The 27,119-nt window shown below is 40.1% G+C and overlaps 1 protein-coding gene across 5 annotated transcripts; it reads left to right on the plus strand.

Annotated features, from left to right (window-relative positions):
- On the plus strand, positions 1 to 26,419 carry mid1 (midline 1). Of its 5 annotated transcripts, none has more exons than XM_029459715.1 (10): positions 1 to 90; positions 14,000 to 14,721; positions 20,563 to 20,658; positions 21,218 to 21,325; positions 22,320 to 22,468; positions 22,563 to 22,690; positions 23,241 to 23,384; positions 23,984 to 24,145; positions 24,237 to 24,444; positions 24,866 to 26,419. In XM_029459715.1, the coding sequence occupies exons 2-10, from the start codon at positions 14,056 to 14,058 to the stop codon at positions 25,212 to 25,214; spliced, it is 2,010 nt and encodes a 669-aa protein (XP_029315575.1). In that variant the 5' UTR covers positions 1 to 90; positions 14,000 to 14,055; the 3' UTR covers positions 25,215 to 26,419. The 5 variants fall into 5 exon arrangements, with proteins under 5 accessions (XP_029315575.1, XP_029315577.1, XP_029315574.1 ...); XM_029459717.1 differs by lacking the exon at positions 1 to 90 and adding an exon at positions 6,303 to 6,432; XM_029459714.1 differs by lacking the exon at positions 1 to 90 and adding an exon at positions 8,000 to 8,130.
- The last annotated feature ends 700 nt before the right edge of the window (positions 26,420 to 27,119 follow it).

The following is a 27,119-nucleotide window of genomic DNA, read 5'->3' on the forward strand; positions in this document are numbered from 1 at the left end:
AGAACACGCTGCCTAAAAGTCATACTCTGCATTAGCCTAGTATTTATTCACCAGGGAGAAACACATACCACCGCAGCCATGGGGAAGCAGGTAAGATCTGATAAAGCACTTAGTGGCATTGGGTTAAGAGAGTTTAATGAGGGCTAGCTTGTAAATGGTGTTCCTATTGCCCTAAGTAGCCATGCTAATCGTCTTAGACTAAGCAGTGAGGACACTTGAGGGAACTACTAGACCATTTGTGTTGAGTCAGAAAAAGGTGACGCCTGATGGCCTAAAACCTTTGATAAAGTTTCTGCTAAAGTCGAAGTCTTCTTGAAATAGATTTAAATAAGGTCATAGCATCAATACACATCAATAGCTGCGCATTGTCAGTAATATATCAGAGACCCACATGCATGGATGCACAAGAGTGAACATGCAGGTTTGTACGAGAAGACGCACACTTTATGTGTTTCTCAGTGAGAATTTTAATTTAGAGGTGAGCTGGATGTGTTGCCTTAACAACAAGTTCATTCCTGTTTGCTTATGAATCACATCTGCTGACTCATATCAGCTTCCAACTTCAAATTATTCAACTGGCAAATAAATAATTTCCTGTGCACAGGGAACCATTTATTTTTATGGTTTTGTTGTCAGACTGAGATTTTCAAAGGCAAGCTTTACGATTTTCAACGAGCGCCATTATTCTATCTATTGTTTTTGGTGAGAGCTAAAGTGATGCCACATTGTTCTATGAGAGAACAGAATGCGTAATTGTGCCAAATAACTTTGGATAGGGGAACTGGTGAATTAATTTTATCTTAATTACTGTTGAATCAGATCCTGCACGCATCTGGTTCTGCTATTGCTCTGAAACGCCTCCTTCCCTGTGTTTTTTTTAAAGTAAAGCATTCTTTCTTGGTATGAATCTTGTGTGCCTTTTGTATTGAACTGTTTTGGTTAAATCATCCTTTTTCATATTATTAATATTCATTATTTTGAATCTTTTTACAAAGCTTGAAAACATCATGCCAAATGATAAACAAAGCTGCCTCCATCAGGTCAGCAGTGCCAGCTCCTCCAGCAGCTGTGAGTTCTCTGGGCCTGCTTGTTATGACAGGGAGAGAGCCAATGCTGGTTCAGTCTCATTGTCAGAGCCAATGAGTGTGGATTCGAATGGGGTACTTGTATATGAGTATGTGTGTGTGAGGACTCACCACACTGTGCAGCTGAAGAATATTCTTTTACCAGCAGTACCTCTGCGGGAAAAGTCAATGTTTAATCCATTCCAAACTCCACAGAATGTGCGTCACAGGCCAAGGTTGAGGAATGTGTCCTAGACTGTCTTGAAGGAATGCTTTGTTGACATGTAGATGAAGTGTGGATATTTAGTCGGGCCACACTGAGCCAAGGCTCACAGCAAAAGCAGTAAACTGATCAGTTTGACTGCCTCCTAATCTTGAGAGCATCTGTAACACAGCAGAGACAGGCCTCTTGTGTCCATATGCTTTAAACACTGGTGGTTATCAGTGACAGCACTAACTGCTACAGTGACCACATTGTCAAAAGTGTCTTATTTTGAGCAGATTGTGTTTTGAAAACATCCCTCGCCCCGGATGCAGCCGACCCAGATCCTAACAGCTGGGCTGCTGCCTTTGGCTCTGACTGCCTCCTTGGACACATGAACACAGCTCACCACAGCAGATGTTCAGACCTCCTCCAGCATGTCTTGGTGTGGGAGTGTAGTGACTCAGTTTCTCCGGCTGCAGGATGGAGGAACAGCACAGGTGTTGATGTTACGTTTTATACGTCCTATACATAAGATTAATAGTGTCTTCCAATGCCAGTGCTTCTTGTAAAAACAGACTATATTTGGAATTTGGGGGTTGGATTTAAGGTGGAGTAAGCACATAGGAGTGTGATTGAGTGCTTCACTTCCGCCATCGCTGATAAGATAAGTTCAGCATTGTTGAAGGGAGATTTTTGATAAAAACTAGTTTTCCTCAGTAGATCCTTCAGAAGCTGGAAGCAATTACAGACTTCTGCAAGCAGCAAAGAATGTAGCAGGCGTTCACCGCACCCTTTCAGAAGGATTCATTTTTTCAGGAAAAAATAAAAGCCAAGACTTTCAGGCAATGGGGCTGTGGTGCGGACTAAACATAACACATGACCTTACTTTCCCAAAAAATCCTTCACTGTTTGCTTTCAATAAGGAAACGCCAGGCAGCACAGTATATCATTGTGTTGCATTTTACCACAAGTATAACTGGTTTTCTTGGCAAATGATGTTTTCTTTGGCCTTCTTTTGTTCAATTCATCTTTATATTGTTCCTTTATTTTAATCATTCCATAAAAGCAGATCGTAAACCATTACTACACATCAGATGTACAGCATAATGGTATATCAATCGCGATGTTGACGAAGGTATTGCTCCTTAAGAAGACTCGCTAAGCAGCTTTCTCTTATCCATGGCACCCCAGAACTATCAACATTTACATCTACATAAAAAAAGGTTAAGATAAAACAGTGTGCCTCTTTTTCACTAAATTCAATAACGGCAGTTAAGTTCACAGCTTTCATTTGTTTGCTACAGCATATTAGAAAGGAGAACTACGTTGACAATTGATTCTGTTGTAGACAAAACCATAAACACGGCATCCATAAAAAGCTGCAGCATACAGAGGAGGAGAATCAATTCCAGGTCAATGCTCACAACAGTCCTTTATGTTCTGCCAGCTAATCATAAACCACATTAATGCATGTAGATATTGACTGATGTGATGTGCACAGCAGATAAGGAACACACGTCAGCATTGCCTGTGTGATATATAGTTTTAACAATTATAAGGTGGGAATTTTCTCTTACATTGCACCAAATAACACCTCTATAGAGCATTAAAGATTAATTGCAGTATGTGTTAATTGGCTTGCTGGTAATTAGATCATTCATTTGCTTGATGTTTGGATTGATTGTGTGTTGCTTAGTTATGGGCAGTATGCCTTGGGGATGAAAGCAATTAAAAATATTGAACCTTTGCCATAGTGAGGACAGACTACGCTTTCATCTTATTGTTTACTAAAAAAAAAAGGAGGAGTGGTTGTTTTGGACCGTCCTAGTTAGGAAAACAATCACCGCTGCTTAGATCAGCGTTCAAAAAGACAATCTCGATGCCAGAACATGTGCTAACTCAATTAAGCACATGCATTAATTACAGTAGTTTCTAAGGGCTTAATAGCAAACCTGACGTGATAAAGATATTCTGTTTTGTGTTGCCTTGTATGTGGTCTGTGATCTGATGAGTGCCGTTTAGTGAGCAGCAGAATACAACATTTATTGTGAGAGATGTATGGAGCTGTGTATTAGATGCAACCATGCAGCAGAGCCCTGGAGACTGATCCCATCTGTTCGGGGGTTAGGGTTGTGTAGTCAAAAACTCATCAAAATGTGCTCCCCAAGGTTTATGCACCACCCTTTGTTTCTCCATTTGCTACATCTTTGTCTTTTGCCTGAGAGGGTGGGGAGCCAGGGGCATGAGCTCAACCCTAGAGAGGGGGGGTGGGGGGGGTTGATGGACCCAAGCATTAATGGTTACAATATCCATGAAATGACCCAGTGGGAGTGACGCTTCCTGGGCATGTTTTACGTTCGCATGAGCACATGTCTGGGGCTGGGGCAGGGTGGGGATCTCTAGCAATGAGGGAGGGAGTGTGGAAAGAGACTAGCCAGGATGCTTCTGTATGTTTTGTTTAGTCTCTCATCCATGTGCTATTGAATGAGAATGCTGAGCCGTTAATGGGAGTTGCATCTTATTGCTGTGTTTTACAGGATCACACTGGACAATAACATGTAAGTCAGGCCAACTGCCTTTTGTTTGACTTCTGAATTGAATGGAAGAGTTGTGATGATTTGCTTTTATGGCGCAATTCTGGTGAAGTTGTTTTGACCATATCCTCTCTGTCCTCTTGTTGACTAAATATGACGCTTGTCCAGTATGAATATTTTTTTCCTTATGTTGTCTTTTCTGTATAAAGTTAATTTGAACATTTTAAGATTACATGCAGATTTCAGGATTTCTTTGTTCAGTGCAAAATGAGTTTGCACTTGCTAGTTGCTGAGCACCCAGGTGAAGCATGACCTTCTAACATGATGATGAAGCTTACAAATGTCTGCCTGCTTCCTCCCTGAGACAAATCCTTTTTCTTTCTTATCCATCAAAGTGATTGCAAAATTTAATTTCACAGCCTATTTTGTTCCAACTTCTTATCTTCTCCTTCAGGAAGGATTTTCTGGCCTTTTTCAGGTCTTTGTCCAATTAATAAAGCTTGATGTGCCAAGCGCCACCAAGAGAAGTGCCTCAGGCAGCAAATGGCCTTATTTAGTGGGGATGAATATTCATTTGTTTTGAATAATTATTCCGACAGTGCTGTTACTTATTGATAAGAATATATGTACTGTATAATTCAACATATTTTCTGGAAGTCATTTTCTTAGGTTTACACCAAGAACATCAACATCATGATTGTCACTTACATATGCACAAAAAAATATAATTGTTATTGTTTGCTTCCCAACCTCTGGACTGGATTCAATTGTGGCTGTGAGTCCTATTTTATTAATTGTCGACGATGGAACAGTCAGTTTCACTTTTGTCAAAGTTGACACATTATGACATAGTAGATGTCACATATTTGCATTTAAACAATATATCATATTGGAAGTTCATTTACTAAGGAGGCACAGGAATAGACAAAAACAACTGTTTTCCGTCCGGACCGAAAGCCACAGAAACTGTGTGTGTTTTAGCCTGGTTCAAGGATCAGGTTGGATTTCAAGCGGATGAAGAGGGAACAGTTGCTAAAACCGCAGCCTAGACAAATTTTCTTTTTTGGAATGGTTAAAACAGAAACAGACATTTTTCCACTTAATGTTTATTGCAGTTTAGAAAAGGGGCGGGACTTTGAATTGACCCTAGAGTGGCAAAACCATTTCCACCTTTTAAAAACGCACTGGCCTCAAATGTCAGTGTAACTCCACAATCCATGTAAATGTCATGAGTTTTATGCCATTTTATTGCATTGAAATGAATCTTGGTGTGAAAGAATGAAGAGGCAGAGTCGTTATTTCACAGGCAATTTATGGATATATAGCGATGTGAGGCCTTGGGCAGAGGCAATAACGCTGTCTTGTAGATTTTCTTGCTGTTGTAAATTACTGGTGGTGGTATACATCTGAGGAGAGAAGTCAGAATAATGTAGCATTGCTGTGTGTGTGTGTTTTACATAGGAAATGAACGTGTTCTGTGCTGTTTACAAATCCATTAGTGGGTGTAGAAAGAGCCAGGCAGAGGATTCACAGTGGAAGTCATGCTTCATTTGTCTATTGTCTCTCCTTACTTGTCAACGAGAGTTTAGTCGTGGTCCCTGGGAGCAGAGTGAGCCGTCTCATTGTTTCCCCACTAACACTTAACACATTTCTTTTCCTTACAAAATGCAGCAGACTTCAGACTGGCATGGGATGTTGGAAGGAACAGGAGAGTGACAGACAGCAGTAGGCTTGACTGAGAAACAAACACGCTGTGAAGAGAGAGCTGAAGGTTTGCCAATGAAAAGATTAGAGTGGCATTTGGCTCAAGCTCCAACATGCATCGTTGCTCTGGCCACACAACCATGGCAACGGAAGCTTTATGCTTTCCTCCCTGTCCCCTCACTGAGTGTCCAGACTGTACCAAATAGCCATTTACAGATCTTGTGATTCTTCATGTAGACACTAACATTTAGGTAGTCGCATACAACATAAATGACATTTTCCTGCATTCAGCTGTTTAATATTTGCTGTGTCGGTTTTGATTACTCACTCATTTCCATATAGCTTTCTTTCCTTTTCAATGAAATGTAAATGACTGAGCTGCATAACAGTCTATTATAAATGTGCACATAACCTCAGCTGAGCATCTCTGCAAGGCCCATCCATCCCAGTGCTCCCATTTGTCATGCCGGGCACCTCGGTTCCCCGGTGACCAATCAGGAGTGCCTCCTTGGCTGCTAAAAGCGCCCCCCTCTCACCACCTCATCATCAGTTGTGATTGACAGCCTCCCACAGGAAGGAGGGGGGTTATTTACCTCGTTATGTTCTCATGGGACTAAGTTAATGATCCCGGCCAACAAAATAATACAAAGAGGGAAAAAGCCTGAGAAGTCGGCGCCTGGTTGAACCATTTGGAGCAGTTTCGGCTTCCTTTAGAGAGGATTAGAGAAGAAGAGGTTGTGTGAGGAGAATTTCAGAGATAGTGGTGAGACAGACGAAGCAGCAGAGCCCAAGCAGAAAGTAGGAGCTAAAGGGGGGCTTCTGAGGAAAGCCGGTGTTTTCAGAAAAATCTCATCCTGGGCTTTATTTCTATATTCATCTGTCACGGACTATGGACTGTCTGGTTGAATGACTAGCAGACTGTGAGGTAAGAGATCATCTGTATTTCCAATGGGTGACACTTTAAAAGTCCCCTTTAGGTCTTTGAGACTTCTAAGTTAAGCTTAGAGAAAGTTTTGGTGGGCTAAAATAAACACGCTTTGCAATATTCTGCATGATTATTTGTCTTTATATATAAAATTCAGCAAATTATTCTTGGATTTACAGAACATTTAATATCTCAATGAAAACAAAATATAAATGGTGACGTTGCGGCTCGAGTCTTTGTTTTTCTTTCAATTAATTTTCTTTACAATTGACTTCAGTTATTTGTTTAAGGCTTCATCATTCACATACTGGCATCACCAGTATCAAGCATTTACCAAATTGTTAATATGTTTATTTTACTTGAAGTCATTATCTGCCTGAACATACCTCCAAATCTAAGTTGTTTGCATTGCTCTCAAATGTCTTTTCATACTTTATTGAACCCTGCAGGCTAAGCTGAAACACAAGGAGTCCTGCCATGGAGCTTTAGCTTACTACTAATCCAAATCAATCCATACCTTATGTGCTGTGGTTTTACCACACAACGTAAACATTTGCTTTACACAAAGATACCGTATCAAAACTCTGACTTGACGTCGCTGACAAGTTCGTTTGAGGTAATGGCCTCAAGCTAAATACCTAAAAACCTCATATTTAAACTTTAGACGCGGGCTAAAATCCAGAGCTAAGAAACGGATCAAACTTTATGTGATCAGCAACGCTGTTTGGATGCCAGTCGTTTCAGCCGGCACATGTTTATGTTGGGAACATTTTGCACGTAGCCAAAGAGTGGTGAACAGATGCCAACAATCTGAGACAACTTTCAACACTATCTAAGTCGTAACCACAATACATTCCTGTGTGTTTCCATTTCAGTGAATGTATTCACATGAAAACACAAAAGGGTGTGTTTGCTTTGAGAAATAAGGTGGCTGAACGCAGGTTCCCAACTAACTGTGGTTTGCTTGATCACCATCTGTGCTAATGAGCATGACAACTGGCAGCAGAGTATGGTGGTTGTGTGACAAAAACAGTAGATTGTCTGTTGATATATCTTTATTCATCCATGTTAACATGGGACATTGACCCGGATACAAAGAGTCACTGTCCTTCCTGGTAGAGTATAATCATCATTGATTTCTGTCTTTAGTTATGCACTATTTCATTGGGCTGCATAGATTTTTGCCTTGAGCATGAAACACATTTTCCAGCTCCAGCAGTTCAGATTTGCCTGAACACGGTTGATATTACTTGCACAGTAACAGAGAATGTGTGATTTATGCACTGAATTAAGTTTTTTTCTCAGCTATTTGGATGATGTTTAGTTGAGGATGACAAAAAAAACTTTGTTGAGAGTCACGGCATAACTCATGCTCCAGTGGTAGACCAAACCAGCAGGAGTCCTGCCCCTTTCATGTGATTGGCCAACACAACAACTTTGCAGCCTACTTTGCGTAGATGGGATAGGTACAGTTCTCAGTGAAAGAAGAGGAGAGGGTGGAAAGTTTCGATCCTCCTACTGATTTTCATTGTGCTTAGAGAATAGGGTTAGAGGGTCAGAAACTCACAGAGAGTAGGAGAGACGAGTCACTCTATAGTTCACGCTGCTGCACTGGATCAGCCTTGGCAGAGCCCAAATATCAACACTGACTGACTATAAATGTGGCTCTTTCCTCTCTTGGATGTAATCATGTGGCGGGTAAGTCAGAAGGTCATTCTTTACTCAGTCTGTATTATATGTTACCGCGCCTTTATGTTTTGCAACCAAAACATTGAGTCATCATATGTTTCCAAGCCTCAAGGCAGACCTCTTGTGCAAGTGCTATGGTTGTTTGGCCTCGTTGTTTTCACATATTCCTTCATGTTTTGAACTGTGATTAATGCTTGAGGGATAAGATGACTACGTGAGAAGGCCGAGGGAAATATTTGATTAAAAAGCGTCAAAGAGAGTAGGAGTAGCTAAAGCAGGTTTTCTGTGTCAAAGCGACTATTCAGCATACGCTTTGGAGACTTTATGAAAATATATGCATCTGCACAAACTCTATCTAAAAGAATATTATATTATATGTAAGAGCAATCACTTGAGTGTACCTTCTAATACTATTCCTGACTTTCTTTTTCATTTTCTCAGTCATCATAAAAGTTTTTTTTATAACAGATAGATCCTACGCTGCACTGAGGGAGATAGAGCCAGCCTTTCATCCATAATCTGGTAGCCTCATGACCTACAGAATACCATTTACTCCACTGATACAATAACATATATTGACTTTTCTGCCCTGCTACGTCCATACATGCTCTAGAAATACATCTGGACACAGTTTGTGACAGGCCTACATACATAGGATTTATTCTACATGAAGCTAATGAAGTGTGAAACTGGGGCATTGCTGTTGGGTCTGTGGTTTCCCTTATTAATTAGTGACTTATCTTGTTCCTGCGAGGAGGAATGTCAGACATCTTCCCACCAGAGTGCACCGCCTTTGATCAGCAGTGTGACAAATAGATATCAAGCTGTCACCATGGTAACACATGTGGAGGTCTTTATACAGAACATTGCATTGGTTTCTATAGTCAGGTGATCTTTTTGTTTCACTAGGCCTATATTATTATAATTATAATTATTACGATGTTTATTATAATTATTGTTATAATTTAATATTATTATTATTATTAATAATTTAATTATTAGTATTAGGAGCAGTTGTTGGAGTTGCAATTAGTTTGCTTGTAGAATTAGGATAAATATAAAATTAGTTTAATTAGACATTAATATTTGAATTGTAGTTATTCAATTATAACTGCTAAATTTCACCCACATAGTTATATTTTCTTACAGTATACAGTATTATATTCTCCTGTACAGTATTTAAATCTACATTCTGTTTTATCCTATTCTATTTTATATGTACATATTTTACTTATTACTGCATTTTGCTTGCACTATTATGTCTCTTGCACTATTTTAAGTCTTGTTTAAGTCTACTGTATGTTGCATTGTTGCATATGAAAATAAAGCCTTTCAATCTTTAAAATATTTGGAATGTCATTTGGGCATTTTTTAATAGTAAGAAATCTCTATCAAAGAAAGGTAAACGTGTTTGCTGTAATTCATATATCAGCCACACGATGTCGCTCTTTGAATGTCTTCCCCGCCAATAAAACATCATACTTGTTGTATGACGTTTGCAAATCGTTTATCCACACATGAGGTAAGACGGATGCATAAGCTCAGAACTTGTGTGTTTTGATGTTTACGAACCACTTCCCTCACGTTAGTTTCGGGCTCAGCTAGACATTTCTTATATGCGGACTAATGAGCAGCAGGCTGCTCGGAAAGTCACAGTCTCTAAAGTTCCTGTGGTTGTGGAAAGGATGCGGTGTTTCCCCGCCGATGCCACCTGCCAAGCCGCGGAGAGGAAATTAGAGATTGGTGCAACTTGTGATGCTGACCAGGATGACCTGTACAGCACAGACTGTAAGCGCACTGACAAATGAAAGAAAGTGGAAAAGATAACTTGTTCAGCTGACCATTAGGCTACACCTGTATGAAACTCATTAGCCACAAACTGTATGTGCATTATTGATTTTTAGTGCCATTTCCTCATCAGGAGCTTCATTATTAAACATCCTGCCCAAAACTGGAGACTCTTAATGGAAAGCTGATTTGAGTAGACTAATCTTTTACTTTCATACCAATTGTATGTCTGCTGACATCAGTTTGCCAGATGAGTGGCCATATGACACACTTCACATCCTGTTTGACAGATGAGTTCTAAATACAGTTTCCTAAATGTTTTTGTAATTAACTTGCCCTCCACAATACTTTAAACAGCAGTAATAATGGATGTTGGTCAGGGCCAGGCTTCATGCAGCTAATCTCAGTAATGTGTGCCGCTGCAGATCAGGTAGATTTGTCAGTCTAATCAGCTGGCTTGTGCTGCCACAGCTGTAAATCACATTAGGCCTGAGTGGGCCGCTGCTGAGCTGGCTGCTTTAGGGAGCAGCAACAGGCCACACATTGGTCACAGCCACGCTGTGAAGACAGGATTACAGATAAATATGTGAGGTGTCTGCCCCAGGAAAGAAGACACAGAGCAATCACACTCTCTCAGTCGCAGAATACATGGTTCATAGCCATCATTAAAGGTTATAAAAGACCATAACCAAAAGGATTAGAAAGTGCTTGAGCAGGAAATTGTCTTCCTATCTGAGATGATGTAATTGTTTCATCTCTAAATGAGCCATTACTTCCCAATCAAATAAAAATCCAAACGCTAAATCGGTGCTCAAGTTCACCATTTGACAAAGCCCCACACAGTTAAGAGCATATGTCTCACACCTGTCATGTCTGCTAGTATTGAGATCCAAGCATCTTGAAGCATAATTCCACTGTGCAACACATCCGCTACAAAATACAATTAAAAAGGACGTGTATGCAGATTTCTTTGTATTATTTTCCTATCAATAACATGGAAAGATATCATATTGGTTTTTATTTAGAGACTGGACTACAAATGGGATTGTGGGTATTATGTACCTTGATATAGCTTTTGTGATTCTCTAGTCTAGTCAATCTTGAGGTATACTCAAAGCAGCCTTCCTAATACACTGATCATGTGAGCACATTGTGTTCGAATTTGAAATACAGCAGCAAACAGAGGAGAGGAATAATGTAATAGTAATAAGAATAATGTTTTTAAAAGAAAGAATTCTTTATTCCTGCGTGTACTCAATTTCAGGCCCTCTTGCTGATCTCCTGATACTAAATCCCACCCCAGTTGGAGAGCGTATAGAAGAAACCCGGGGAATGCCTGTCACATTCCTGTGCATCTCCCAAGCAATGTAGCTCACACACCCACCACTTTGTCTGAACTTTAGCGCGTCTTTAATATTTACAGTGGGTATCTGTCGCTCACAGAGGATCACCACTCTGGGGACTCCTTTTGAATGACAGGAGAATTCAAATAGAGCACAGCGGGTGTGTGTCTGGAAATAGAGCCACATGGTAAGCAGATGGTGCATCAGTGATTCCCACATGAGGGCCAAGTGGGACAGAGTTGTACGAAGCAGGTGATGTTTCGTAGTGTATGTCTTCATATGTAGTCTTGTCTGTCAGAGAGGACGCTTACATGCTAAGTGACTTTCAATTGTTGCTGTGAAGTTGAATGGGGATATTATAGAATATAGACATCGCTTTTACTTTACTGTTATTTCAACATCCGTGTCAATCACATTAATCAGCTGTGTGTGTTATCTTTTTATTTATTGTGGCGCTCGTGAGGCGTATTAAACATAACAAGCCTCTGGAGACTGCCATGTAATGTGCTTATTCCACATCACCTTGTTTCGAGGATACTGAGGGAGTTGCAGACCTCTGTCCCACGTCTCTCAGATGTGTTTGTGTCTTTGTCTTTTCTCTTTTGAGTCCCTGAGGGCATAGCCAAGAAACGTTCCAATCCACACCATTGTCCTGCTAGAAGCAAGAGGGATGGTCACACAAGGAAACCTGAAACTGATCCTGATGCTTTGAATATCTGAATGGGCAGGACTGAGAGGACACTAACCTGCCTGTGAGGGCAAGGGCTTAGGGCTCTGCACAATCCTGTACGTCCGCTTTGCTGATTTCCCACCCCTCGCTCTCTCTCTCTCTCTCTCTCTCTCTCTCTCTCTCTCTGTCTCTCTCTCACACGCTGTTGTCCGCTCTCTCTCTCTCTACTTCCAGTACTGGCCAATGCTCCAGCTGTAGGTGGAGCTGGCTTTCCTGGAATTGTCGGGCAACTTTTCCTGTTGTGCTTTCTACCTCTTGCTCAATCTCTTGCTTTGATGACAGCTCTGCAGCAGGATTACTGGGGCTGTGAATACTTGTGCCACCTGGATGCCCATTTCTACAGCATGCTGAGGTTTATGGCTGGTGCATGTGTTGTCATAAATAGGTTTTCATGATTTAGGTCAGAAGTTTTCCTTCAGCAGATATGTCTCGGCATTGCAAAGTGTGGCGAAATCCATCGGTGGGTAAAGTAAACTGTGTATGAATGGGAGAGCTTTCAGGAGTGCGTAATGTACGAGGGGCTGTAAGGCAGTTTGGGGTGGCTCTTTGCCACGGTGTTGTTTTTCAAGCTTTTTGTAACTTCAGGGTATTTTATAACACAGGCGATGACATCAGAGGGTTAGCGTCTTTGCATTGTGTTTGTTAACAAAGCGCTTCATGTTGTATCGAGGACAGTCTGGCTGAAGTAACACAACTTAACCTGTTTGACGAGACCTGTGCGAGTACAGTAACTGTAATATTGTAGCTTAGCTGATAGCTTCGCTAAAAAAAAAAGCCCCTGATGTTGTCTCGTGTGTTAAAGTAAAAACATTTCAAACAAATGGATAAGTAATTTAGAAGTTTTACAGTTTGATTACTTTGTAGAGATTTGTTTGGTTTTAGGCTACTTATATATGCATGAATTAATTAAGACGGCAAACAGTATCTGAAATATGAATAATATATGATGAATGAAGTTAATGAATGTTAAAAACGTTCAAACTATATCTGTGTGATGTTTTAGCATATTCTTCTGAAGACTGAAGGGTTTGCATAGTGACATGGTTGTGTTTGATCCTCTGTAATAACCTCTAGACACTTGTATTTGTCGCTTTGTCTTTAAAGAATAAAATAGCAAAGAAAACAAAGGCCAAGAGAAGCATTTCAGTCGCTAGAGACAAGTGCCACAACTGCCTCTTGTCTTGTACAGTGCGGTGGGATAGCTTCATGTCTGTGAAGATTTGAGTAGAATGGAAAGAACAAACTCAGGTCTGTAACTCAGAGGTAATTGCTCTATCCTCAAAACTTCAAAAGGCTACTTGTGCCCGACTGTCCTGATAATGAGCTTTTGCCTTCTTCACACATAATGAGTGGAGGTAGAGAGTTCACTGAGAGACGCTGTGAGCACAGTGTGTCCACTCGCAGCTGGGGTGTCTGACTGGCCGGGAACAAAGGCTTAGTGTCTGTGATAGTGTGGAGCCCCAGCCATCAGCAAGCAGGCCAATACACTTCTGCTTGGCTGAGTTGTCAGTCCTCACTGGCCTGCTGGCCTTCGGACTACAGTATAGAAAGGAACACATGGGGATGGGCTAGACTATTCCTGTGCCAAATTAAAATGAGCCGCTGCTGCATTCTCAAAGTTGTAAGTTCAGCCAAATAGATTAGTTTTACTTTTCCAATTTTTTACATTATCGTTGTTTTCTTGTTTAATTGTTTGGTTTATAGAATCTCAGAAAACAATGAAAAATGCTGGTTACAATTCCCTAAAGCCAAAGATGATGTCTTCAAATGTCTTGTTTTGTCTGACCAGCAGTCCAAAATCCAAAGATATTCAGTTAACTATCACATAAGATAAAGTAAAGCTGAACATCCTCACAATTAACAAGCTGGAACAAATGAATGTCTTGTATTTTTCCTTGAAAGATTAACATGTATCAACTCATGAACTGCTATTCAAGGAGCGTTTACAACCTCCCACGGTTGAACTTTGTTCCTAGCTATCACCATGTTCTAATCCATTTCTTTGTCATCTTTACAGATAGCTGATCAGCTTCCCTGGATTTCGCTGACGACCTTCCGTTTTTTTGCCTGAAGATGGAAACGCTGGAGTCGGAACTGACCTGTCCAATTTGTCTGGAGCTCTTCGAGGACCCGCTGCTCTTGCCCTGTGCTCATAGCCTTTGTTTCAACTGTGCCCATCGTATCCTAGTCTCACACTGCACGCCCAGCGAGCCAATTCAGTCCATCAGCGCCTTTCAGTGTCCAACCTGTCGCTATGTCATCACTCTCAACCAGAGGGGCCTAGAGGGACTCAAACGCAACGTCACATTACAGAACATCATTGACCGATACCAGAAAGCTTCTCTAAGCGGACCTAATTCTCCTAACGAAACTCGGCGTGAGCGTGCCGCCCCCGACAGCAAAGCCATGACTTCTCCCGGTGACCGAGTGCAGTGCCAGTTCTGTGAGCAGGACCCTCCGCAGGACGCTGTGAAGACCTGCATCACCTGTGAGGTGTCATACTGCGACGAGTGTCTCAAGGCCACTCACCCCAACAAGAAGCCTTTCACGGGCCACCGTCTAATCGAGCCCTTGCTGGACTCCCATGTGCGAGGGCTCATGTGTCTGGAGCATGAGGATGAGAAGGTCAACATGTACTGTGTGACAGATGAACAGTTGATCTGTGCATTGTGTAAACTGGTTGGCCGACACCGGGACCACCACGTCGCAGCCCTCGGAGACCGATTTGACAAACTCAAGGTAAGAAATGATCTGTGGTTAGAGGAATGCTTGGAAAGTTATGATGCACTGAAGGAAACAGTTCCTACTGATTGTAGTCCCACAGAAATCAAAGCTGATTTATGTATAAGTTCAAAGCCTCTTTTCATCTAATGCAGTGTCACAGTATGCCAAGTGCAAAAGCTATTAATAATAGATATGTTGAATAACATTTTTCAAAGTGAGCTTTTGAGCGGTTTGGTTTGAGTGATATGGAAATGACACTGAAATCAGCAAATTATAAAAAGTTGAGATGATTATGTTTTTGAACTCAACGGATCCTGGTTCAAGTGAATTTGATACTGGAGTTGGATTCAATAAAACGCTATCAAATGTTTATATGTTACAGATATATTCAGATGCATCTTTGAAGAGCACATTTTGCAAATAATGCAGATTATCTGCCACTTCGTCAACTGAGGGTTAACAAGGTCTATCTGACAAATTGGACAAATTTGAGGTCTATGTCTCAAACGGCTTTAAAGTTAACCGGGTCTATCTGCATCACTCATTTATGCATATTTTGTATATATTTGCTGAGTCAGTGAGATCTACGAAGGTCTATCTCCACATGTTCAAGCATAATTTTAGTATCACAAAGGTCTATCTGTTGACAATCAATAGCAGGGCAGGGAAATGAATCACGTGATCATTTTAAGCACAGGAATAACTTATTCAAAACATTTAGCTGCCGACTGTTTTATATGTATGTCATCTAGTAGATAGTAGTTCAAGTTAAGATCATTAGTAGTTTAATAAAAAGTCTTATATAGCTAATATAATTTTCACTTTTAAGTTTCCTGCCACGTGGAACTTGTGTAAACATTTTTAGAGCTTAAAATGAAGCTAAGTTGCATAAAATACAGTTGAGGGTTAAACTTTCAATTTTCGGGTGTGGAAATGTCAGATAGACCCTTGGGACTCTGGTTTTCTAACAATTTCGGAACCACAAAGGTCTATCTGCAAAAAATTAGTTTAGTTTCTACCCATAATACACTGAATTGGCCCAAATAGTCTTAATTTCACTACCTAGTGTGCAGCATGTGATATGTCAACATTGGTTTTATAGTGTCCACGTTGTGAACTGTTGAATTTTCAAATGCGTTTTTCTCAAAACTCGTCAAAGTGCAGATAGACCTCGTTAACCCTCAGTGGACGACTTGATAAATACAACGTTGTGTTCCTTGTGCAAGTATAAATAAGTTAATACTGCATAATGTTATGGCAAGTGAGCTGTATTTGTGTTTATTATTATAAATCAAACTTGAAGCAATTCTTATCTTTTAGGAAATGTACCGCGGCACACAGTAAACTGTAAACTCCCCATGATGAACGATAAGAAATAACAAAAGCTACAAAATGATTTCCTCACTCAATTAGATTTTACAATAATGTGTGTGTCTGGTGATATTTAAATTGTTCCCATGAAAAGACCAAAACCAACCATCAATTGATCCTTCTAACAATATAGCATATTCATCCGTGCCATAGACCTCCATTGTTGTCCAAGTACACATAAATAAGCCACACCATTGAACTGGGCGACATATTCCTTCACTACGATGAACATGGGCACTGCTGTTTATTTAAGTCAATCCCAAACAAACCGTCCATCTGCCGTGAATACTATCGTAACAGATCCGCAGAGGAAAATAGACAAAGACACTATCTTCTTCTGTTTGAGTAATGTTGCTAACAATTTGTTTACACTAAAAGAAAAATAGAATATAGCCAGCCTTATCCTTTAAATGTATCATAAGCCTTAGATAAAGAGTAAAAATGAAGTGAGCTGGAGGTTGTCTCTCTCATGGAATGACAATGCAAGGGAAAGCTTTCACAGTTTTTAGGTTAAGTGAAAGTGCTCACTTTCTGCAGATAGGCCGATATCAATAAGGCATGAGAAGATGCCGTTAGCTGGAGAATATAGAAAAGGTGGCTCTCTATTCCTTCCATTAGAGACGTGAATCATCTTCTATCATAAGAGTGAGAATTTAGCTTAGCGGGTCAGTGCTTTATCAACACAATGTTGGTCTCTATCATGTCTCCAGGACATTTGAACAACAAGGCATTCGTGCAGCAGAGCTTTATTGTGAAGCCTTTCGACACGGAAATAGCAAGTCAGCTTTGACCCACTGCATGTAACTAAATTTAAGCAAGGCAAACTCTCTCAACTCATCAAAAATATTTACTATTTTAGTTTAGGACTTTGTCTTTAGTTCCATTGTATTGAGCTTCTCAGTTCTGTCAAAGTTCCTAAAGTGTATCCTGAGCATTGCATGGGATCGACTGGATGAAATAAATATGAGGGTCTGCTTTGTTTTCACAAACACTCACACAGTGTTCATGCATGACTCACAAAAGGGTGGGGGGGGGGGGGGGTTACTCTATCACAACACTCAAAACACCTTTTGTGTGCCCGTTGCTCTCTTTCACAATGCTTGGTCACAGTGTAACTGGGTTGCAAGCTATCTTCTGCAACATTGTTGGGAAGATGGGTCAGAGGACCAGTCTTAACCTGTCTCCTTTGTTTGATCATACTGTCATTGTGCAGAAATCGCCTGGCCCCTTTCTCTGTGTGGTGGGGCGTGGTCATTCACACCAGGAGGCAGACCAGGTGATCAGCATCATTTCTCTTATTTTGAATGTTGCTTTTCAAGGGCTTTATAAACCTTTGGAAAATGACAGAATTGCAACTGCTCAGCCACATAGTAATGAGACATGGTAGTGCAGCCTGAGTGGTTATTTTAATGGCTCTTTGCTCTTTAATTGTTCTTTCTCTTTTAATAATCACATTCTCCAAATGGTTAACGACAAAAGGATGTTAGAGAGTAGAGCCCTTTATCCTATATCATCTTAAAGACTTACTAGCTATGATCTGTTTTCTCTCTTCTCTAATATCCTGCAGGAGCTTGATGCAATTTTGCAATGGAATATATTCTACCAATTTATTATTGTTGTTGTTGTTGTTGTTGTTTTTATTTGTCTTTGCATCTTGTTGACCTCATATTACGTGCACTCAGCTGCATTGTTAGAGGCCTCAGATGACAGAGAAAACAGCAATTCCCATCTTAGAGAGAAATTGTTTTTTTCTCATGGCACGCAGGACAGGACCCAGGTGGCTTGCAGCTGAGCTTGTTCAAAGTTTCTGGGTTTTTTTTCAAACACATGTTTACAGCCTCAGTGCTTTACTCAGAAATTCCAAAGGGATGTTGTGACATTGGTGTGAGAGTGTGTGTGTGTGTGTGTGTGTGTGTGTGTGTGTGTGTGTGTGTGTGTGTGTGTGTGTGTGTGTGTGTGTGTGTGTGTGTGCAAGCATGTATAATGCAGTAATTCCTTCAGTCTGGTTTTGGCATTATGTGACGTCATCCTCGTCTGGTATTATATCTGTTATTATCTATCCATCATACATTGTTTATGTCAACGTATTCCTATTTAGGGATAAGTGGCTGGAGCATATCCCAACATGCATTGGGGGGAAATTAAAAGAACCTTTTGCTCATTACATGTTTAGGAAGAAAAAAAACTGGCTTTTACTCTGTTTTCTATTGAAAGGTATATTATGTAAAAAGATACATAACACATTATATATTTCATAGCATATTGGATATTCCACTTTATAAAGAGGTTTTCAAAAACATACAGTATGAAACACCCTTTTGAAGTTTATTTAGGCACAACCTTTAATGTAATTCAAAGATGGGGAACCACCCCCTAGATTCTACAAAGATTTGGAACCCACCTTCACTCCCACCTTGTCTGATAAGTCTTTTAATAACGGGCCTCTTTCACAGCAGACGTTTTGACCTGCTATAGTTAAAGCACAGGTGTTACTAATAACATGAACGATGGCTCCGTTCTATTTAAGTATCCCAGCAAGACCTGACAGTGTCACACAATAACAGGAGCCTAAAACTAAATGGAATTCCGCCCTCGTTAATTGTATTATCTACACCTGTGCTCTTTCCTACTGCGACACGTGAAGATGTCCTACATAGCCGAACACTAGAGAATATACAGTAATCTAAGTTATTAAGGTGTTTTTGTAAAACATCAGATGAGGAAACGCAGCAGGTCAAGCTACTCAATTATGTGAATATATCTATAACATACTGTACATAAAAAACACTAATTGGGCCTTTTAATGAAGTGCGTTTTGAGTGCGTAACGGATACTAGATAAAAGTGTATATTTATACAATAGAATGCCATTTGTGTTTCTGGTTCAATGAAAGCTTCCCTCCAACAAAGTAAAAAAGCACAGATGTGTAACGGGGCATGTGGTGTTCACAGGATGAAGGGACAAACTCTGACAATGGATACAGTTTGTGATGTTGACACAGGATAAAACCCTAAGTCCTGTCAGTGACCTGTCAGGACTGTGAGAGGAAGGAAGAGAGGCTGGCCAAAGCAAAGGTGTGGGACCAGAAGCCTTCACATTCGAAAGGAAGCTGCTATTCTTTCCTCTCATCAGCTTTGAAATGACTCTAGGAAAGAGACCTCCATTAGAGTGAGCTGTCCAAACACACAAAGAGTATTAATGTTGCAGGAGAAGCCGTATTTTAGGCGCATTGAGAAACACAGTGCACCAAAGTGTCTCTCACGCTTTTCCATTTGCTGTCCGTTCTCTGTTTGGCTACATAGTTGTCGTATTCAAACAACAGAATTGTTGGAGGAGAGTTTTAACCGTATACATTGGGCTATATTCACTATCGGTTTGATTAATATGTTATGTTTCATGCGTTTATTTTTAAAAGTTTTGAACTTACCTCCCCTTAACCTTCAACTTCAAATCTGAAAAGGCTTTCATCACCTTCTCTTCCATATAAATAAATCATATTTGTGAGAGCGATAAAATGAAGCTATTGCTATTTTAGTTCACAGTGACGCACCCACCTTATGAAATCACAATGTGAGACGTCTACCCACTGTTTGCTACAAGCTTTGGATCTTACCAAGCCTCTCTTTGCAGTTTGTTCTCTTCTTTTAACTATTTTCAGTGTTTTGTTTTTGATCCAGGGAATTCAGGCACGATGCTCACAATTATATTTTTAGTATTTGTGGAAAGTTTTTTGAAGGGGAAAGTTTTTGAGCTTTCAACATATGGAGATGAATTTGGATATTGAATCATATTGAATTATATATATCATGTACAATGTGAGCCTATCATGCATCACTTCATTAATATCATAAACTTTGTTTAAGCTGATTCACAGCTATCACTTAGAGTCTAATAAAGACTAATATTTATATCGTTATTGGTGTTAGTGTGTGTATTTAAACCCCTATCAATCAAATGTTGAGTTAAATCATTTTACACATGTTTGTTTTTGGTGGGACTACACTCGCACCCTTAAATGTAATTATGCAATTATTATTCTATTTTACAAGAATAATACTTTTACATCAGAAGATGTCTTGTACTACCACGTTACACAGTCATCACGCTCCCCAATTACAGTAAGAGATTAAACTTGAAACATAAGCCTTTGATCTGAGTCAGTGATTAACACAGCCGGGGTTTAGTTGTCCAAATCACTGGCAGATGCTCTGCTAAGCTCCGTGGCCTCAGCAGGCAGTATGATGGGATCTCTGGCACACAGGGAGGACTTGGGGCTCTACACCGATCGGAGCCCAAACGTGGCCGGTCATATCCAGTGGTAGCCTTGTGTGTCCTCTCCTGTGCCCATTACACTCTGGCCACATACGGTCCTTATGTTCCCAATCACCTAACTCTCCTCCAAGATTTATTCAGCTGTTCACAGTTTGATGAGGGGGGGGGGGGGCAGTGTGTAATGAAATACTCATTTTCAATTTTGTTTTGCAGCACGCTTTGGATTCCAACCTCAGCAGTCTAATCAAGAGGACCAGTGAGTTGGAAAGTCTTATGGGCAAACTTATCCAAACCTGCCAGCATGTGGAGGTGAGATTTGTTTATCTGTTGGCTTTCAGGTGCAGGCTCCTTGCGTCTGTGGCATGTCATGGGCAACAAAATAAATGAATGAAATAAATGATTAACACAGTGGTGAATTACTGTATCTGAGAGAGACCTTTCATCATGTGAACAAGATTAAGTGCTCATTAGTCTATAGATCAATACATTATGTATGCCGTGTTTTGCAAATTGAGTATTTTCTGAGCAAGGGAAGGTCAAATATGTATGCAAGGACTTGAAATAAACACATAAAGTAGATATTAGTGAGTCCTCATATTAAATAAAGCAATCACTTACTATGTAAATGATCATTGCTATGGCTGTGATCATGCATGTGTTTGGGATAAAAGAAAAAGGTCCACTGATTGCTAATCTAATATGGTTTTCATGAAATTAATTACAGTGCCAATAATGTATTTAAAAAATATTGAATCAAATAAAATTGTGCAGCAATAAAGCAATAAATATGAAATGTATAAATATGAAAGAAAAAAATGAAAAACCCGCTTTTCGCTTTCCTCTTATCTACTGCTTCTGTCCTGTCTAGGTAAATGCGTCGCGACAAGAAAACAAGCTGCTGGAGGAGTGTGATCTGCTGATAAATATCATACAGCAGCGAAGACAAATCATAGCTACCAAGATAAAGGATGGAAAGGTACTGTTGGTCACCTTTTGTGTTTCCATAACCTTTGTTTGTTTATCATCTTGTGCGTGTCGTCTCTCCACACAGCTGACATGCTCGCATACAACTCAACAACACCCGAGCATGCTGTTCAGCAGGTATACCTGTTGTTGGGTAAAAAAAAAACCCTCTTCAAAATAATCAAATGTGAAAAGATGTCACTTTTGAATATCCATATACAATAACATTCCTTTTACTCTGTTCAGTGCATGAAGGGTTTTGCTGTTATTCCTTCAAATAAATATCTTTCTCTTTTTAATAAACCCAGTTCGTTTAATGACATTTACTGCTGTTCTACATTTGTTACATGAAAAAACAATGCATTGATGATTCAGAGAAATCTTTCTGACATCTCAGCTTATTAAACGTCGCTCATCCTCTTTTTCTGACCTTTAAGCTCGGACGGGGGCTGGTGGCAACATGTCCTCACATCTGTTTGGATAAATTCTTCTATGTGGTTTGGTATACTCGTTAAAAGCTACTTATTACTGCCACTCACCAGACTGTTTATTGCTATATTTGGTCTTAAGTATCAGCGTTTCCCTTCCTTTTCCCATGTTTAATGCCATTAGAGAGGCAGTCGCATGCTTCGCCATGGTCATTGTCAGAGTAAGGTCGGCCCTACTTCCTGTGAAGGACGTCTCTGGAGGAGGACTCTTTCCTTCCACACCCCGTGCCTCGTGTCAGATTCTGAGGGTCGGGTCACTATGCCAGTGTTATGAGTGTTATTTATTTCATAAATATTCCTCTCTCACGCCCGTACAGCTTCATTAACAGGTTGAAGCTCACAGTCTTGTGGGTGATACACAACTGAAAAATCCAATTGTTCACGGTGTAAATCACATTTTCCCCAAGAGGATTTCCTAATTGGGGAGGTAATATCAAATCTAGCATCTGGCAAATTGGTGCTTCATACAGTAAGTAGTACACTGGTTGGTTATTTACCAAGCTTTCCATCTATCAACAGTCTGTGCGGCTGAGGAAACTAGCCCAGCAGATAGCCAGCTGCAAGCAGTGCATCGAGAGGTCCTCCTCCCTCATCACTCAGGCCGACCACACTCTCAAGGAGACGGACCAAACACGCTTCCTCCAAACGGCTAAAAGCACCTGTGAGAGGTGAGGGGGGGGGAGAGAGAGCCAACACTATCAACAAACAGCAGTTATGGTGTATAAAGCCGTCCCTATCTAATGATATAATTATTTATTACAGAGTTACTATGGCAACGGCCTCCTCTCAAATCCTGTTACCAGAAATGAACCTGAATGACACCTTTGATACTTTTGCTTTGGACTTTACGAGGGAGAAGAAAATGCTAGAAACCTTGGATTACCTCACAGGTGAGTGTGCAAGTTAAGCACACCATATGATTTATTTTTTGGCTCGCTCGCTCACTACATACTGCACCATGACTTTAGTTACTCCAGTTTTGGGGCAGTTTTTCGCTCGCACTCTAACTCTTGAACCTAGATGATTTGTTGTGTTCCTTTTTAGCAGACAGTGCTTTTAAAATCATCATCTCCTTATCCTTCAATTATAGATTCACACACATTAAGGCCTTGGCACAGATACAAGCAGGGACTTTATATTTCAACTATCTGCCTCTTAGTGACAGAAAACTGAAAAGCTCACAAAGGTTAGGCTACAGTTAAGCGTTATTTTCTTCTGAATGGAACAGGTTTGATCGTTTATGCTCAGCGCCCGTAGTGCTGCGTGAATTTAACTCTGCATGAGGGCTATAGCTGTAATAGCGGGGGGGAACTGCAACCGAGGTTAATTACACTTGTCAGAATAAAAAGACACAAATGGATGATGTTATTTACCACCACTGGTCTCTGCAACATATTGTGAGTTTCATTACTCTCTTTGTCTTTTGTTTTCCAATCGCAGTACCGAATCCACCAGTAATCCGTGAGGAATTATGTACAGCTTCGTATGACACGATCACGGTTCACTGGACATCAGAGGATGAATTCTCTGTTGTATCATATGAACTTCAGTACGCCATCTTCACCAGCCAATCCAATGTTGTCAGTAAGTTTTTTTTTGTTATGCAGCTCTCTGGTGGGAGTGCAGTGTACTTTTTGTGGTGGGAAACATGACAATGATAGAGGGATTTGAAAGGAATTTCACTCAAGGACTTTAAATAGTTTGGAGGCTATGTTACAATATCCAAACATAATATTGTATTATAGCAGCAGGAGTGGAGAGTGCTTTCCTGGCTATTATGGGTAATGACGTTAACAAAATACACTGCAGTTGTGTTGCACTGTCTGGGAAGGGATGTGGGGAAAATAATAACTGCTCAGTCAGACAGGATTTCATCCAGATGCACATCATAAACTCGATATTATCTCGGGGTTAAAATAAGCGGCCGACTGATTGAATTGATTGCTTGAACAAGGTCACAACATGCTCGATCAAGCAATTTATTCTCATCTGCCTCAGTAGTCCAGCAGACTTGGATGAGTGGTAATGCGACTATATTTCATGAGTCAAAAAGAGCAGCTATAGATTCAAAGACTGCTTACAATTACACTCTATTGTCCAATTGAATGAGGCTCTGAATCAATAGTGACAGGGAGTTATTATTATGAATTTTTTTTTTTTTCCTGTGTCTGTCTGGGCTGCAGGTTTGTGTAACTCTGCTGACAGCTGGATGATTGTACCAAACATCAAGCAAAATCACTACACCGTGCACGGGCTCCAGTGTGGCACCAAGTATATTTTCATACTGAAGGCCATAAACCAGGCTGGAAGCCGCAGCAGTGAACCAGGGAAACTCAAGACCAACAGTATGTCAAGAATTCAAGTATTCTATCATTCATTTTCCATGAGAATTGTAATGCATGTTAGAAACTAGCATTTTTCTCCCCTTTCTTTAAGGTCAACCATTCAAGTTGGACCCAAAGTCTGCTCACCGGAAGCTGAGGGTGTCTCATGACAACCTGACGGTGGAGAGAGATGAGACGTCTTCCAAGAAGAGCCACAGCCAGGACCGCTTCTCCAGCCACAGCAGCTACGGTGTCACGGGAAATGTCTACATCGACAGCGGCCGCCATTACTGGGAAGCTCTGATAGGAGGAAGCTCATGGTAAAAAGCATTTACCTGTTTTTAGCCAAGCTAGTGGTTTACTTTTACTCCATTACATTTTTTACAGACATTCGTGGTCCCGAGAGCATGAATATTAATGAATTTGATAACCCTCTGACTTCACTGTGATTCATGAATTGATGCAAAAATGATGATATTACCATCACACTCACACTCACACTCACAGATGTACTTAGCCAATGTTAGCATGCTAACACGCTAAACTAAGATGGTGAACCTGTTACACCTGCTAAAAATCTCAATGTTAACATTGCCACTGTGAGCATTTTAACATGCTGACATGAGCACAGTCTCAAAGAGCCCGTAGTCAGCCAGTTTATAGATACTTTGTCAGGTTTACAATGCTAGAAACGTACAGGTACGTATCAAGTCTCACAGTTTTTTTCCATTGGGCGTGCAGGTTTGCAGTGGGCATTGCATACAAGTCAGCCCCAAAACAAGAGTGGGTTGGCAAAAACTCCGCCTCCTGGGTGCTGTCTCGATGCAACAACTCGTGGGTGGTGCGTCACAACAGTAAGGAGATGCCCATCGAGCCTTCACCCCACCTGCGTCGTCTCGGAGTGCTGTTGGACTATGACTCTGGATCTCTGTCTTTCTACGACGCTGTTGGCTCTCAGCACTTGCATAGATTTGATATCTCCTTTGCTCAGCCAGTCTGCCCCGTGTTCAACGTGTGGAACAGGTGTTTAACAGTCCTCACTGGACTGCCCATCCCAGATCACTTAGAGGGGACAGACTACAACAACTGACACAACCTGTGCAGATGCATTTTGTTTGTTTACCCAAAAAGATGCCAGACTGCCTGCAGCTCATTGACTGTGATGCCCACGAACTGTCGACAAAATAAAAACGGTAACCGAACCAGATGCAATTAATAGCCCAGGTGTACATTCCTAATCAAGCCTACGTTGACATGAATCGTAATTATTTAAGAAATCATTTACAAGCATCTGTAGATGTATTTCTTTGCTTTGCACATGTATGTACATTACACTGCTGGATGGTTTTAAGGGTTTGCTTACAGTTTGAAATTCATGTTCAAATAGGCTGCAGAATTATTTTCTTTTTCAAAGTTCATATTACACACATTTCCATTCACGTGTTAAGGGTGATGATAAACCTTTATGTGTAAGTGACAAGCGGACTCTCCCACTCTTATGTTTCTGGAAGGTTGTTTTATTGGCTGTTTTAAATGTAATGAAAGATGTTTTAAGTCATAGCACTTTGAGAAGTTGTCACTATAAAATGTATTCCTAAGCCACTTGTACCGTAATGCAAATGTTTCCTTTTTTAAGGAAAAAGCACTTAAATAGATCAGATAACAAAACAAAAAAAACAGTTTTACACTTTAATTCAGCAATATCCAAATATTTATTATCTGTAAATGTGCAAGTACAGCTCAGCATTCATCACAATTTTCACATTAAAGTTTCTTTCAGACAAGATGTAATAAAAGTGACTTCATTTGATTACCTGTGTGATTTGTCCTCCTCGTTACAGCATGCTAAAATTGTGTCTCAGTAAGATGATAATTTAATACGCTGTGCACTTGTTTACACTCATTTGTATTTGATCTCTCATTAAGGCTTGAACAAGCTCTCCCAACACCACAGTGAAAAGAAAACAACAGCACCAGCATAGAGAACACTGTCAGTCTTACTTTACAGGACACACATCGACCCACACTGAGCCAAAATACAACTTTTGACAAGATTTGCTTTGACATCTCTTTTTGTTCTGGAGTAACGTGGCTTGAATTCGGCAGCATCCCCTTTCAACTAAAGTAGACAAGAGCAAAAAAGGAGAAAAAAAACTGAACTCTGTGTGACCTTCTCATGAGACACCCTGCAGACAGAGCTTTAATATGTGAACACCACCTCCTCTATGTTATGCCACCAGGATGTTGTTGGTTTTTGCGATGCAGTTGTTTGTAAAATAATAAATAAATTTGTGTAATTTCTACATCGTTTTTACTACAATTTTAGCTCTTTACTTTAATTATATATTTTTAATATTTAAAAAAACAAAGATGTAATTTGTAAACATTAGTAATAAAATGTGGGTGTGCATAAATTAATATACAGTATAATTTGGTTGCTAAAGAAATGGCTTAAATCTAGTGTCAATGTACAAAACAAAATGACATATTTGTTTTCTTTTTATCACATACCATGCATGCTGTAGAAAAGATATATATATATATATATATATATATATATATATATATATATATATATGTATATTATAATATAAACCTTTTTCTCAAGACAATAGGCCGTTGATTGTGAGGTGATGCAATGATTGCTTCACTGTATATCGAAACAACAAAGAAAGAACTGTTAACATTTGTCCAGTGTCTGCTTTCCATTATGAGACAGAAAAAAACCTTGTGGTAAAGAGCACATCTAAACAAAGACACTATTTGTTTTATTCTGTAATTTATTTTCTACATGCCGAAACAAAGACAGGCAGGGTAGAGTTGGCAGACATTAAAGTTAAGGCTTTGTATGATGGGGGATAATACAAATTGTCTTTGCATGTGTGACTACAACACTTACAATAAGTCTGATCAAGTGCTTTACTCTCAATGAGTACTTAGAGAAAAGAAACCAATTTGCAAATGTAATGAACAAAAACTGAAAATCTCAATTTAA

This window comes from Cottoperca gobio, chromosome 21, assembly GCF_900634415.1.
Source record: "Cottoperca gobio chromosome 21, fCotGob3.1, whole genome shotgun sequence".
NCBI classification, from domain to species: Eukaryota; Metazoa; Chordata; class Actinopteri; order Perciformes; family Bovichtidae; genus Cottoperca; species Cottoperca gobio.